At 37.2% G+C, this 17,102-nt stretch overlaps 1 protein-coding gene across 2 annotated transcripts in view; it reads left to right on the top strand.

Annotated features, from left to right (window-relative positions):
* Positions 1 to 17,102, top strand: part of LOC134350562 (coiled-coil domain-containing protein 85A-like) — a 533,159-nt gene that overhangs the window by 379,835 nt on the left and 136,222 nt on the right. The window contains exon 4 of one of the 2 annotated variants that reach the window (XM_063055928.1): positions 10,920 to 10,984. The exons of the other annotated variant lie outside the window; for it this stretch is intronic. Coding sequence (XP_062911998.1) covers positions 10,920 to 10,949 — 30 coding nt within the window. The 3' untranslated portion in view covers positions 10,950 to 10,984. Of the gene's footprint in view, positions 1 to 10,919; positions 10,985 to 17,102 lie in introns of those variants that run through there. 2 annotated transcript variants of the gene reach the window in all.

A 17,102-nucleotide genomic window follows, 5' to 3' on the forward strand; every position in this document is an offset into this window, starting at 1 on the left:
CTCTGATCCTCTCTCCTCTCCTATCAAATTCCTTCCTCTCCGGCCCTCTATCTTTACTACCCACCTGGCTTCACCTCTCATCACCTTCTAGCTATCCTCCTTCTCCTCCCATCCGTATTTTCATTCCACCATCTTTACCCTTCCTTTCTTTCCTGAAGAAGGGTCTTGAGCCAAAATGTTGACTGTTTATTTCTTCCCACAGATGTTGCCTGACCCGCTGAGCTCCTCTAGCATTTTGTGTGTGTTGCTTTGGAGTTCCAGTATCTGCAGACTTTCTCATGTTTAAGTTTTTATTTATATCTGTCTGTTTCAATGAGAGAATTATCTGAGATCAGAAGGAAGTGTGTTGGTTTTCCATGGGTGACTGTTGTGAATATAAGGGAGAGTGTTGTGCTGTTATTAGCCCACTCCACAAAACCATAGATTTACGACAATCAAAATTGACAATTTAGATTTGGAACATGGATGTATATCTACAATTTCAAACTCCTTTTATTTAGATTTTCTCTTCATGTTACTTCCTTGATTCTGTCCCTTTTACTGAGTCAACTTGGAAAACTACCAAGACCTGAATGTACTCATGCAATTGACATACAAAATGTATTCACAAATCAAAATCTCAATGACAAGACTTGTGAGTAGCACTAGATGTGGTATGGAGTTATATAAGGAAAGACTGAGTCAACATTCAAAATAGCATTCGTATACATCTATAGTGGCATGAAATTAACAAATTAATTGGATATACAGTAAGTGTGAGTTGTTGAATTGTGGTGGGAATAATTAGATCATTAGAAAGAATCAGAGAGGCAGAGCAATATGCAGGAACAGAAGACAAATCATTAAAAGTAGCAACGTGGATTAGTTCCTCGAGGCCAGGAATAGAAAAGCCAAGAAATTATGTTGATCGTGTAGAAATCCGAGTACTGTGAGTATTGTTCAGATTTCAAGTATCCACATAGAAAAATCTATTGAGGCACTACCAATGGTCCAGAAAAAAATAACAAGGTGACACCATGAGCAAAAAAATTAAAAATACCATGAAAAATAGGCTGGGTACACTGGTCTAGAAATGAGAAAGCTAAACATCTGAAGTGACAGATTTTCAGGATGATGAACAAGTTTGATAAATTGGATGCGGAGAAACATTCTGCTTATTGGAGAGACTATATCCACAAATGATGACTGTAATGTAACCATTATATTCACTAAGGATCTCAGTTTAAAAAATAACACTGGATGAAATTTTCTTCCTGATCTATACTTTATCCATGTGAAAAGCCTGCCTTGGTGACAGGACAATTGCTTCACTTTCTCTGTCAGTCTAATAGCGAAAATGAAGCAATTGTCCTGTGAATGAACTGTTTTACACTGATGGTTAGCAGTTCAATTGCTTTTACTGATTTTTCCAGTTTTGTTTTTTTTTTACTGATGGGCTTTCTGTTTGATAGAAGTTCCTTGCATTCTGGTTATTTGCTGCCTCGTTTTGAGTTGTAGCAAACTTGGTAAAGAAATGGGAATCAGCTTTCTATTGTATTACACCTGATGAAAAGGAGAACTTCGTGCATTGGCAACATTTTCAGGGCAAAGACACCTCAAGTTCCGTGCTTGATCCTGATAAAATCTCTCTCTTTAAATCTTTTTATTGAATAAGTATACAAAAAAGGTAAGCCATATAAACATTAATACAATGTTAAAGTATAATAAAATTCCAAAAGGTATCAATACCAAAAAAAATACTACAAACAATGTAATTTAAACATAAGAAACCAAGATAACATAATAGTATACTAAATTTTATATATATCAATGGAAAAAAAAAGAAAAAAAAAACCCCCAAAAAAACCCACCGTGCAACTAACTAAAAGCAAAGCAAAGCAATGGGCTAACTTGAAACCAAACAGAGTTAAACTTAAAATCACGTCCTCAATCCCGACCTCCATTAAAAACAGTGAAAAAAAAACAAGAAGGGTAAATATTACATTAAATGAAAATATCGAATAAAAGGTCCCCAAATCTGTTCAAATTTAAATGAAGAATCATAAAGGTTACTTCTAATTTTCTCCAAATTCAAACATAAAATCGTCTGAGAAAACCGAAAAAAGGTAGTTGGAGCATTAAGCTCTTTCCAATGTTGTAAAATACATCTTTTCGCCATTAAAGTAAGAAATGCAATCATTCTACGGGCTGAAGGGGAAAGATTACTAGAAATTTTAGGTAGTCCAAAGATAGCAGTAATAGGGTGAGGAGAGATATCTATATTTAATACCTTAGAAATAATATTAAAAATATCTCTCCAAAAAGTTTCCAAAGTAGGGCAAGACCAAAACATATGAGTTAAAGAGGCTATCTGCCCCGAACATCTATCACAGAAAGGATTAATATGCGAGTAAAAACGCGCTAACTTATCTTTGGACATATGTGCTCTATGAACGACTTTAAATTGAATTAGGGAATGTTTAGCACAAATAGAGGAAGTATTAACTAATTGTAAAATCTGCCCCCAATCATCCACAGAAATGGTAAGCCCCAATTCCTGTTCCCAATCTACCCTAATCTTATCAAATGGAGCTTTCCTAAGTTTCATAATAATATTATAAATCATAGCCGATGCACCTTTCTGACATGGATTGAGGTTAATTATCGAATCTAAAATATATGTAGGAGGAAGCATTGGAAAGGAAGAAAGTATAGTACTTAGGAAATTTCTAACTTGTAAATATCTAAAAAAATGTATTCTTGATAAGTTATATTTATTAGATAATTGTTCAAAAGACGTAAGGGAACCATCTAAAAATAAATCCAAAAACCGTAAAATACCCTTAGTCTTCCAAGTTTGAAAAGCGCGATCCGTAAAAGAGGGAGGAAAAAATATGTTACCTAAAATAGGAATCGCTAACCCAAATTGATTAAGATCAAAAAATTTTCTGAATTGAAACCAAATGCGCAAAGCATATTTAACTATCGGGTTAGAAACCTGCTTAAGGCGTTTCGAATCAAAAGGGAGAGAGGAGCCTAAAATAGAGCCAAGTGTATAACCCTGAACAGATTGTAGTTCCAATGCTACCCATTTAGGAATAGATAGTATGTCCTGATCAAGTAACCAAAATTTCATATGTCGAATATTAATAGCCCAATAATAGAATCTAAAGTTAGGTAATGCTAAACCTCCATCTTTCTTAGCTTTCTGTAAATGTATTTTACCCAGTCTCGGATTCTTATTCTGCCAAATAAATGAAGAAATTTTAGAGTCAACTTTATCAAAGAAAGATTTTGGAACGAAAATTGGTAATGCCTGAAACACATATAAAAATTTTGGCAAAAAAAACATCTTAACTGCATTAATACGACCAATCAAAGTTAAATATAAGGGAAACCATTTAGATGAAAGTTGAGTAATATGGTCTATTAAAAAGTAAAAAGTTAGTCTTAAATAAATCTTTGTATTTACAAGTAATTTTAATCCCAAGATATGAAAAATAATTATTAATCAATTTAAATGGAAACTTATAATATAAGGGAAGATGTTTATTAATCGGAAAAAGTTCATTCTTACTAAGATTTAATTTATAACCTGAAAAAAAACCAAATTGTGCTAATAACTCTAAAACAGCAGGAATGGATTTCTCAGGATTAGAAATATATAAAAGTAAATCATCAGCATAGAGTGATAATTTATGGGACTTTAATCCCCGAGTTATCCCAGTAATATTTGAAGATTCTCGAATAGCAATTGCAAGAGGTTCTAATGCAATATCAAATAATAGGGGACTAAGAGGACAGCCTTGTCGAGTACCTCGAAAGAGAGGAAAAAAAGGTGAGTTTAAAGAGTTAGTACGAATCGAGGCTACAGGGGAATGATATAACAGTTTAATCCAGGATATAAATTTCAAGCTAAAATTAAACATTTCAAGCACCTTAAATAAATAAGGCCATTCTACTCTATCAAAAGCTTTCTCGGCATCTAAAGAAATAACACACTCAGGAACATTTTGTGAGGGAGTATAAACGATATTTAACAATGTACGAATATTATAAAAAGAGTAACGACCTTTAATAAAACCCGTTTGGTCTTCCGAAATAATAGAAGGAAGTACTTTTTCTAGTCTATTTGCTAATAACTTAGAAAAACTTTAGAATCAACATTTAATAAAGATATTGGTCTATAAGATGCACATTGAGCAGGGTCTTTATCCTTCTTTAGTATTAGAGAAATTGATGCTCTATTAAAGGATTCAGGAAGTTTACCAAGTTTCAGAGAAGCCTCAAAAACCCTACAGAGCCAAGGGATCAATAAAGAAGCAAAACATTTATAAAATTCAACGGTAAACCCATCCGGGCCAGGAGCTTTCCCCAGATTCATAGAAAAAATAACATTCTTAATCTCATCCATTGTAATGGAAGTATCTAATAAAGAAGACATATCCTGTGAAATCTGAGGGAAGTCTAATCCTGATAAAATCTAAGGACCTCTTTCTTTGCTTTACACCAATTCCCTTTCTTTTACCATTTCTTTTCATAGTTAAAGGCAACCTCCAAAAATAGGACAGCTCTTCTGAATTCTGTGCAACTCAATATGAGCCCATACTTTTAAGCCACAGGAACCTTCTAGGCATTACCAGAGATAGCCAGTCTACTCTCCATAGCTGTTTATAGTAGTTGATTGGTGGCATTTATCACCAGAAGCATGCTGCCCTTTTTACATAGGGAAAGTGACATAAAGTAAAACAGATGCAGAACTTATTTTCCAGCCTAGTTTGTTGTGAAGCAAGAGAATCACTGAGTTGGTCCATTCTCAGATCGATGAGAAATGTATTTTACAATGATACCTTCACATTAAGGAGGCAGAGAGAAGCACGTTCACCTTGTGAAGCTGATATCTTATGTGTGTTGAGGTTGAAATACACTTTTGCCTTATACCATGCTTTGATTCTGTAATATGCAAATCAATCCTCATTCTCTTGTTGGGGTAGTTTAAAAGTTCCAGATATTCTAGATGGAATCGATGTACATAACATAATAACATAAGAAATATAATCAGGAGTAGACCATCTGACCTATCGAGGATGTTCTACCATTCAATAAGATAGGGGCTGATCTGACCATGGACTCAACTGCGCCTACCTGTCTTTTCCCCATAACCTGCAATTCCTCTGCTCTGCAAAATTCGATCGAACTATGTGTTAGATATTTTTAAACCATTACGAACCAAGAATGGAGATATGCCCAAATACTTAAAAACTCACAAAAATGTGCATTAAGTTTTTAACAATTCATAATATGCAGGGAGACTGGATGAAGATTTTATTGTCATGAGGATGAACAGGAGAAACGAAGGCTGGCTTGGGAAACCAGTCAGGGACTGATACTGGCTGAATAGCTCTGATAAAGGACTGGTTCAGACATTCTGATCTGAATGATATCCTGGTTTGCTGCATCATTCTATGATTGTATGACTATATGAAGGAGCTGTGAAGATGTATGTGTGACTGTTTTCACAGCTATGGGTCCTGCCCAGCACAAATGCTGATTATATAAATGGTGAGGCCTTTGACCCCCATACATCAGCCTGCATTATTTTTCCCGTTCTGTGTATATATCCAAATAAAGGCCTGTACTAACAGCTGCTGCGATTCAGAAGGGTTAGAGTGTGCATGTGTTGTCATCTCTGCTTTTGAGTATCTTGCAAAATCAGAGTTTCTACATCATCATAAGATACTGCTATGAGAAAAGACAATATAAATATACCAGTTTTATTAATTCATCAGCAAGTAGTGTGGCCAATCTTTTTAAAAAGAGTATAAATGTCCATAAATATTTATTATGGATATTTTAGTGATTGTGTTATAATCGATCTTTCTCTCTAGGTGTATGTTGACATAGAATGCATTTGTGAATTGGAAAGTTTGCTGGTTTGAATCGGCACTACATGTCAACTAACTTATTGCCTTTTCTTTGTGTGACAGACGAGTAACTTCCATCACTTTTAGGTGGAAATCTATTATTTTTCCTATAATTTCCATTATTTCAGCTTAGAGCTTTCTGACATACATATTTATTATTGTCAGTAAGTCCTGCTCAAAGCATATGAGTCAGTTCCCGTTTTCGCTGAAACCATCAAGCACTTAGACTTATTAGAAGAGAATGTTTGTTTGATCTGTATGATTCCCATGAATGTTTACAATATTGAGACATTAAGACTGTATGGAATGCTTCTAGAAGCAAATCTCTAATGACCAATTTAATATTGTTTATCTAAATGATCAGTTTTCACGATTAAAGGGATAATTTACACAGTTATAATGAAGATTGCCAGTAGAAATCAATCTCAGAAGAGAAGCTCAGCATTAAATTTAAACCATTAGATTTATAAAAATCAATTAGGTTTCCCTGACCTCTTGGCCTGTGACCCTTGTCTGATGTGTGATTTGATGTGTCCGAAATGCCTTTCGTTGTGGAACGTCCTTAACTTTCCAGTCTCACAAGTGAAGACATGCATTAAGAATAGCTGTTTGGTTGAGAATCTTGAGACCTGCTATTGTAATTACAACCTTTTCAGTTTTGGCTGAAAAAGGGAAAACAGGGCTAAAACCTTGAGCAACAATTCACAGTTCATTTAACATCCTGAGGTTCCCAAACAGTAATGTGCAGTAAATTTATGTGGTGAATTAATAAATGATAATGATACAGTCTAATCTTCCATTGATAGTTCAACTATTTGTCTCTACTGTAAATTTGGTGGAGGGAGCATCATGCTAACGGGATACTTTTCAGCAGCAAGGACTGGAAATCTGGTCGGGATTGATGGGAAGTTGAATGCTGATGAATATAGAGTGATCTTGGATAAAAACTTGCTAGCCTCTGCCAGAAAGCGTAAACTGGGGAAGAATTTCTCCCTTCAGTAGGACTACGGCCCAAAGCACACAGCCAGAGCAACCATGTAGTGGCTTCAGATGAAGAAAATTGATGTCTTTGAGTGGCTAAGTCCGAGTCCTACCTGAATCTGATCGAACATCTCTGGCAAGATCTCACGATTGCTGTCCTCCGCCACTCCCCAAATGACCCAGCACAGCCTGAGCAACTTTGCAAGGAGCAATGGGCAAATCTTGCTCCACCTCATTGTGCAAAGCTAATAGAAACTTATGCACAAAGGCTACTGGCTGAGGTAAGTACTGAACAAGGAGGGATGAATACTCTTGAAATGCTGACTTTTCAATTTTTGAATTGTTAGTTTTTCATGCTTCGCAATTTTCGCGGTTTTTTGAGCTCTACTGTGAAAAAGAGGAGCATGTGATTCACAAATAAATATCCTAAGTTAAATTGATCAAAATCCCTGGATGTAATATTCATTTTTAAGCAAACAAAGGGTTGTATCTGAATACTTTTTCAAGCAAGTATATATGCTTTTAATTAAGGAAGAAATCGTCAGACACACAAAAAATGTAACTTGTCAATCGTTCAGAGTCAGAATCAGAATCAGGTTTAATATCACCAGCATAGGTCATGAAATTTGCCTTTGCAGCACCAATACAATGTAATACATGATAAATATAGAAAAAAAATGAATGAATTACAGTAAGCATATATATAATAGTTAAATTAAAATTAGTAGTGCAAAAACAGAAATAATAACAAGAAATGAGGTTGTGTTCATGGGTTCAATGTCCATTTAGGAATCAGATGGCAGATGGGAAGTGGCTGTTCCAAAATTACTGAGTTGTGCCTTCAGGCTTCTGCACCTCCTTCCTGACAGTGATAATGAAAAGAAGGCATGTCCAGGGCGATGGTGGTCCTTAATAATGAATGTCAATTTTCTGAGGTACTGCTCCTTGAAGATGTCTTGGATACTACGGAGGCTGGTACGTAAGATGGAGCTGAATGATTTTACAACATTCTGTAGCTTCTTTCGATCCTGTGCAGTAGCCCCCCCCCCACCCCCATACCAGATGGTGATTCAGCCTGACAGGATGCTCTCTGCGCTAGGGATACAAACCAAATCTCCTAAAACTCCGAATGAACAAGAGTAGGTCCCATCCACTTTTACAATAATTTTCTGCTATTTAGTAGTGGGGTTAGTGACATAATTAATATGACCCTCAATATACAAGTTCTTGTTAATCATTATTCCATTTTCATCTTCATTTGTAAAATTGCATCATTCTTAAATATATTAATAAATAGTTTTTGATTATTTTGTTTAGCCTATTAAATTTTCACTTTTTTCCTTATGACCTCGAATGTGCAAATGTATTTGAATGGGAACATTAGGAAAAAAGCATTGTGAAGTCAAAGACTGTTTATCACGTTTGGATTTCAATTTGTGGTAAAAACACAAACCGTTACCTGCATTATGAGGACAGAGTTTTGTGTAAGATTTCTCTTCTCCCCCTGAGAAAACTGGGCTTTCGGAATAACGTGTTAGATGGTGCCCATCTTTAGGGTTTGGTTCAGTGACAAGAGATGAATGGGTGCACTGGGCAAAAAGCTGGGGATCTGGAGTACAATTGGCTGGTCTTGCCAATGCTGATTACACTTGTGGGTAAATATATGTGGATCTGCCAGCTTGCTGTGCTGGGCTGGGCTGGGGTGGGATTAAACCTACATGTCTGTAAAATCAAGGTATTTATCCTGTGAGACAGTTCCCCAGGAATATTCTTTTTAAATTATACCAACTTCTTATTGAGAGGGTTTGTATCTTGAACATGACATCCCTGAATTCTTTGACAAAAATATAATTGGGTTACTTAGTAAGTTTGCAGATGACACAGAAGTTGGCAGATTTGTAAACAGTAAAGATCATCAAAGCATACAGTTGGATAGGCACAGCTCAAACGCCATTTAAAATTCACTACCATTGTTAGTTGAACCTCAGATGGTGACGAAGCGATGTACAGGAGTGAAGGAGGTTGGCCTGTTGAGTGGTGATCCAATAACAAACAAGCACTCAGAATCAGCAGGGCCAAAGAATTAATTGAAGACTTCAGTCAGGGGAAATCAGCAGACATGCACCAACCTCATTGAGGGATCAGCAGTGAATGGAGTGGGCATCAACATCTCAGAGGATCTCTCCTGGACCCATCATGTTGCGTCATGTTTGGTATGGAGTCATCAATGTACAGGATCCTAAGAGCATTCAGGGGGTTGTAGACTTAGGCAGCTCTATAATAGGTTACATCTTACTCTTCCCCTCTATGCATTTCTGAAGGTTCACGTGACAAACACCACTTCCCCTTTTGAGTTTCCAAGCATAAAGGAAGTTCATTTCAATACCACCCCTCTCAATGAAAGAGTAGCCAATTATAATGGCCTCACTTGGACTCATCTGGGCCTGTTGACTTGTCTTCTTATACGGTTCCTTGAAAGGCCGTTTCCCATAGCCGCTGCATACCTTGTCTGACTGTGTTACACTCTGCGTGATTGATGAGCCTTTCTATCGAGCTGAGGTAATACTTTCAAATGACGTACGCCACTAGGCTGAACAAAAAATCCAGCGTTGACCCACCCCAGATGGCTGCAATGAACCAGTGATGTTGTCTTGGACCCTAGCATCACCATCTTGGCATTTGACAGTTCAAACTCAACCCCACCGTCATCCCAGATTTGGGGAACGTCTTTCATTCCCTAAAACGTCTGTCAAAAGTAGAATCCTGCCAACTGTGCCAATTACTCAAAACAGAGCTCAGGTTTCTTTTGATTCCTCTTGAGTGACTGAGTTGGAAATAAAGGACACAACTATACAAACTGTTTGATTAAGTAACTTTAGCTATCTCTTAACTAAAAGAACAAAGGAAATTATTAACTTGAAAAAATTTATTTAACTCTTAGCTACAAATCTAATTTTACTCAAGTAAAAGAACAAAACTAAGATTTCTTTATTTTTTTCTACACAAATAAGACAAACTCAAAGTTGCATGAAATTCATGGTGGTACTTGTCAGCAATCAATAATAAGCAATGCTGCTTGTGTATTCTTAACCACACTGTTTTTTGTTGCTGGGGAGACCCAACACTTCAACGAGACGAGAAGAGGTATAAAGTCCATAAGACCATAGTTAGACCATTCAGCCCATCGGGTCTGCTCTATCTGTGAAGTACTTCAGTCAACAACTCCCGTTGGAAAAACTTCCTGCGTTTTAAAGCTCTTCACCAGACCTGCATGGGAACACTTCTGTTGCATCTGCACGGTACTCCAATCAACTAGTCAATAGACATTGCTTGCAGTCTAGCCCATGGAAAAGCTTCAAAAATCCCTTGAAACATTACTATACTGCTCATGGTATCCCTTATCTCTCACCTAAGTGAATAAAAAATCCATTATCAGGCAAGAACACCAATATGCGATTTACTGGAAATTACCACATGATTTCCAGTAAATCCGCTCAGCCGGACCTACCTTTGTAACCAGACCTGAAAGTGAAACTTAAGTCAGCCATCTGGTTAATGTATTCATCTATTTTATATCTTTTGCACCAGAAAAGACTCAATTTTGCTTCTTCTGACCACACACGTGAAAAGATAGGAATAGAGAGATACAGACCATATGTAAACAGCTGGGATTAGTTTATATTGTCTTCATGGTTGTCAAAGACATGGTGTGCTGAAGGATCTGTTTCTGTGCTGTATGGTTCTATGTTCTACGTTTGCATTTTTCCCCTCTGATTCTTTATTCTCCACACAAGCATATGCAACCTTTGAACCAATAGCAGGTCTCATGTGATGTATGTTTCGAAGACAAATTTCCCGAAGTGCCTTTTGGGAGACTGTGGGATGTTGGGGTCCTCCCACTAAACTCGATGTGGTGTTGAGTGTCAGAACCCGTTGGGAAGGTGGTGGCAAAGATATCTTGAGCAGTTGCTAGGTTGGGCCTCAGAACAATCAGACCAGCACTTCGTCAATGATGTCTGTGTTTCTCTGCTTCAGGCAAAGTACTGTGTGCAGCTCCTGCAGTGAAAGCAGCCAGTTTAGCAAGGACCTTTTTGAACTTACTGCCTTCACTTCGTTGACGTGTTACTCCGAATGGCAAAACTGATGGGGAAAAGGGGAAAAAAAACTGGAGAGAAAACTGCAATATGCTGATCTTGATACTTCTCCATCTCAAGGAATATTCCATTTTGAGTGATGAAATCAGTTTTAGAGATACCAGTTTGACTACTTGTTTTCTGTATGCAAGAGAATGCAAAATGTCTTTTTGATGGATGTGATAATGTGCAACCTCATTTACAGAAGTCATTGATGTTTCTACTTAGTTTCTTTACAGATATTACATTGAATGAACAAACATTTGTAACGTAAGATTAACTGTAGTTTTACTAAATAGTAACAGCATGTTTCTGTGATTACCTAATGCTGTGTTCTGAAGGCATTTATATAATCCTTGTGAGATATTTCCATTAACATTCCATCCAATCTTGCCCTGGCACATGACGTATTTGCTCGTGATTCCTGTTGGCAGGAGAGTGTCTCACTGTATTAAGTAACCTTGCATATCTATCAAATGAAGTACTTTGGCTGCTCATTTGGAATCAGGTTTGATAAATGAGAGGTGAAAGTTAGATTTTTCCAGACAGGGTAGGTAGTTGAACAACAGAGTTTTGTTAGTCACATATTTCAGGTTTCTGTGAGCCATCAAGACCTATCCCTTTCCAATGAACAGATGCCTGTGAACAGAATAATGCGAGCTAAAAAAATACATTTGGTAAAGTGATGACAGAAAAGATGCTGTTTATGATTAATGACTTACAATGTATTTGTGATTGATTTCTGGCAGAGATTCGCTTTTCTTTTCAGCAATAATTTATCTTCATTTTGTGGTTATTATCAATAAATTGGTCTGAAATCAGAAGGTGTCATTTGTGATGCACATCACAAGATCAAGATACTCACAAAAATGTGCAAAGCTGATAGAGTTTATTTATTTATTTAGTTTTATTGCTTGTTTCACATTGCTTAAGATGGAAAACTGAAGCCATTTCTTCTGGTTTTGATTGTACAGCCTAATGAAGCATGATAACTGTATGTTCTAATATAGTATATTTTTACTCTGCATCATCCATCGGCTTCTCACGTATAAAAATGTTTTGTAAAAATGCTAAGAAAAGCTCAAGGTAACTAGAGGTCAACTGACTGGCAGAGGAATGTTGTGATAATCTTATAGCCATTGGCTTTCCTTCAGTTTGTAGATTATGGTGGTGTAAATTTTTACTGCAGACCAAAGCACATAGTTCCATTTTATCAACGACATTAGGAAGCTACTACAGGATTGGCTTTAAAAAGATCTGTTTCAGAATTGTAACATTTTTGCTTTTAATGTGTTACGTCTCGAATAATTAGTTATTTTTGGGTTATTTGCTGCTGCGTAATAAATCGTATTGGTGTTAATTGACTGCAAATCTTGGGAGACATTTTACCTTGGGGGAGAAACAGAAAAGAAGGAAACTCTGGAGAGTGCATCAAAGTGGAATGCAGCCAGCTATCACTGGCATTCATTTTATGCACAATACCCCTAAACTTTCACAGCTGCACGCAGGGACTGTGCCCACTGATGGTATCCAACACTGTGTCATGCCAGCAGACTTCCAGACAATCATACTTTTTGTTGCTCCTTCTAATTGTCAAGACAGGTTCCTCACAGACCTGGGCAGGTATACCTTTTTTGTTCCTACAGCCCTCAACTCAAGCAGCAAGTTAGCTGTCTTCTTACACTGGTTTCCCATTCCCATCTGCTCCATGGATCTCAGCATCAAACCCCAGTCAATGGTGGGGAGGATGGTCTTTCTGTCCATTTGAATTCCCAGAAATAATTAAAGCTCTCCCTAACCTGATGTTTTTCGTCTCTGTAGGGATCCTATAGTAATGGCACATAATTGGTAAATTATTCAGAGTCCACAAACTTTATAAATATCTTTTGGCCTTGCATTCAGATGAGAACTGTCATTGGCAAGAGGCGGCAACTTCATTTGGAAGCAGTCTTATACATTTACTTACATGGTGTCCTTACCCAGATAAAGGTTGAGCCCATCCTGTTGAGGATCCTTGCTTGTGGATTCATGCCAGTAGCGGATTTTCCAGCCATTTCAAGAACCAGGAGACCACCCAAGAATGGGGAGAAAGTCTCCTGAGACTGAGAATAAATTGAAGCTGGAAGAATTATGTTCTGGATAGTAATTCACCAAAATGAAATTGTTAACAAGCCACCATATTAGTGGCCCTTAGAATCAGTCCTGCACATTGAACCTCATAGTGTAGAAGGTTCTGCAGAAGTCCCACTAGCTTCTAAAAGTAGTGTTCAGCACTTAAAATAAGCTAGAAGGTGTTTATTACCATACAATTTTTGTTTGTTGTTATAATAATAATAATACAGCAGCTTCAAGCAAGGAGGAAATGCATTTTAAATGCCATGGTCTAGAAGTCACCAAAAATTGTGCAGGTCCAAACTTAGCTTTGTAAAAGCAGTATTTTCTTACCCCCCTCACCACTGACGTGAATGAGGTTGTTCGGTTTATGTTCAAGTTGAAGTTCAAGTTTATTGCCATTCAACCATACACACGAATACAACTAAATGAAACTTTGTTCCTCTGGGGCCAAGGTGCAATACACGACACAGAGTCGCACACAGCACATATAGTTACAATCCAGCACACAGAGTCACACACAGCACATATAGTTACAATCCAGCACACAGAGTCACACACAGCACATATAGTTACAATCCAGCACACAGAGTCACACACAGCACATATAGTTACAATCCAGCACACAGTCACACACAGCACATATAGTTACAATCCAGCACACAGAGTCACACACAGCACATATAGTTACAATCCAGCACACAGAGTCACACACAGCACATATAGTTACAATCCAGCACACAGAGTCACACACAGCACATATAGTTACAATCCAGCACACAGAGTCGCAAAAAATTATTAGCACAAGTCCCTGAGGGGCATTACCTGAAGTTTGACTGGTTGACATAAAGTGCGAGGTGCATGTTTTTATAAGACAGTATGAGGACACTGGTACTATTATAATAAAACAAGCAGTAGTATAAATTTGTGAAACGGCAACAATAAAAGAAGTAACCAGTGCAGGACGACACTGTCTGTAAATTGGGGAGTGGGAGTGGGGTAGTGCATTCAGATAGGGTGTACATACGTGCTGGGTGGCAGCAAGGTGTTAAGAAGTCTAATAGCCTTGGAGAAAAAGCTTTCACTCAGCCTGACAGTTCTGTGGTGCCTTCTCCCTGATGGCAGGAGGTCAAAGGGATGGTGGGAAGGATGGGAGGGGTCTCTGAAAGTTGAAAAGAGACCCTGAAGATGTTTTTGTCTGTCCTCACAATCCATTATAGCGTCTTGCGATCTGTTGCATTACATTTCCCATACCAGACAGTGATACAGCTGGTCAGGCCACTCCAGGTGTTGCTCAGGCAGAATATGGTGATAACTGCAGGGGTGTGATGGGGAAGCCTAGCTTGCCTCAGTCTTTTCAGGAAGTGGAGGCGTTGCTGTGCTCCTCCACTCCTCCCTGTGTTAGAAAAGAACTGAGCTTGTCACAGTTGCTTAGAGCTAGTAATTAACAGTATGTGTCATTTATGAATTAGCACCAATCAACATCTTTGGCACAAGAATAAGAATTCAAATGTAAGAATTCAGTGTCATTGACTATGGTTTTGAATATTTCTGGAAGTTTTTAAAAAGGCAAATTTAAAACAAATTGTCTTCCACATTTCCTTTGTCTTTATTTTCCTCTCTATTACTCTATTAACTCATTCCTTCTAGTTATTTCTCTTAAATAATTTATTTGCAAAGGAATTTACTATCTTTGCTTTCCATTCTCTGACGTTCAGGTCTTTATTTGCTAATCCTTCATTTAGATTTGCTGGAGTAATATTTATTTGGTTGTCCTGTTCTCTGTAGTTCCAGATATCCGGTGTCTGCTTATACATCCAACAACAAAAGATGTTTTAAAGCTGTGCTATTGGGACAAATCTAACTGACAACAGATGCTTCTTGATGGCCTGCTACAGCAGTGTCTTGCCCATTATTTCTTTGTTCATTCATTTGCTGTTTTTGAGTCTTTCCTGTATGGAAATTGTCTGGCACAGCCATTTAAATTGCACCAGTAATTGTGTTTGAAAAATTTGTTATTGGCTTAAGGAATATAGTGAATGTAATGCATCTGTGCAGAGTTCAGGTTATGTGCTAAATAGGCTGGCCATGTGAAATTTATCAAGATGGATCCCTGGTATTTGTACCTGTTTATTATAGCACTTAACTCTTCTATTTGGCAACAATAAACACATTGTAATTAAATGCTACCATTTAATTTTAAATACATAAAAAACCCACATAATTGCTGTCTCATGAAATTGCTTTTGTATTTCTGGTTCAATTTCTGTAATGATGCAGAATGATTATTAAAATAATGTCCAACTGCTAGCTTTGAATGACTGAAACAGCCAAAAGCCCATTGACAAATTGACTCCACTCTTTGATGTAAAAGCATTTGTGACAGACAAGTCACAGCTAAATAAACACTTCCACAGTGTTATCATCGATTGGAAGGACCAGAAATCTGTGCTTTTGTGGACTAAACAAACCTTGATTCATGAGACGAATAACAGGCAGTTTTTTAAGCCTACAAATCGAGCTGCTTAATTTCTAACTTACTGATTCAGAGATGCTAAGAGGAATAATATTCATATTTTCCCCACCCTAACAGGTTCCTTCAGGCAGTAAATGGGAGAGAGTTTGTGGATTTTCATCAGATTGATTGTGGAGCTGAGGGGTGGGAGGGATTGTTGTAGTGGTCATTCCATATTAAAATGAACCTTGCTATCTAATGTTTGCTTTCAATGTTAGCAACATAAATACAGTAATTAAACTGTACTGAACTAATATCTCTTTAAATTATTCTGCTCTTCATAATTACGTGGGATACAAGTCAGAGAAACAATCCCCATTCCAGTCAGCCATATTCCACTCAGGCTCCCTTTGTTTTTATCTCATCAAAGTCTTATCAGTGTAAATTGAAAATGAAAACAGAAAATGTTGCAAATTCTCATTAGACCGAACAGCATCTGTGGTCCAGAATCCTCCTTCAGAATCAGAGAAGAGGGAAAAAAGAAGTTAGTTTTCAGAGGAGACAAAATGTGGAGGGTTGATTATAATAAAAGGATTATTTCTGACAGGGTGTGTCCAAATGGCTTAATGGGGGAGGGGAGCACACTAAGTTTCTTTGAGTTTGTAATGTGTTATAAATGTTGAAGCTGTGTGACATGCTCAGCGGGCCAGACTGTACAAAAAGGAGAACTAAACTGATTTGTGGTGATCTGTGAAATGGGCAGTTCTGATGCAGACAGAAAAAAATGAACATCTACCTAACACTGGAGAATTTGATATTGTCAAGTTGGTATTTGATATTGGTAGTTTCATGCTCAGATGGAAGATGAGGAGTTATTTTTCAGGATTCTGTTGGATTTCATTGAAACAATGCAGCAGTCACATGTAGAAAGAGCAAAGTGGGACTGGCATTGTGTAACAACAATCCCTTCTTTTCTATTGCAGTACAGCCTTCTAAATGCATCAGTAAGATCAGCTATTCTTTTCACCACTCTTGATGATTTGTTTGGGATTATTATTTTAAGATGATGACCAATGTTAAATTCCAGTGATTTACAGGAATCCACATATTATTTTATGAATCAGGAAGAGGCTAAATAGATTCCCAAACCAAGAATACTAATAATCATGTAGCTGTGACTTGCAACTCATTTTCTTGGATTTGCAGCAGGAAGGCAGGAAAACGAGATACACTTTTTGGAGTAGCAAGTCAATGTCAGAACATACTTCAATGCATCTAAAAGGTTTATTTGAACCTCTAATGGAGTCACTCTGAAGAGTTACTCAAATATAAGTTTAATTAGCTTTGACCATGTAACCAGAGGATTTTTTTCTTAAATTTAACACATCTAAGTTAGCAGGTCAGTAGAAATAAAGTAAAATGAATTTATGCCAGTACAGTAAACATTTGTGTTGTTTTCCTTGTTCCCTACTTCTGGATTCTGTTAAATGCAATTACGCATTTTTATTCAAATTCCCT

Source organism: Mobula hypostoma, chromosome 8 (assembly GCF_963921235.1).
Source record: "Mobula hypostoma chromosome 8, sMobHyp1.1, whole genome shotgun sequence".
In the NCBI taxonomy this organism is placed as follows: domain Eukaryota; kingdom Metazoa; phylum Chordata; class Chondrichthyes; order Myliobatiformes; family Myliobatidae; genus Mobula; species Mobula hypostoma.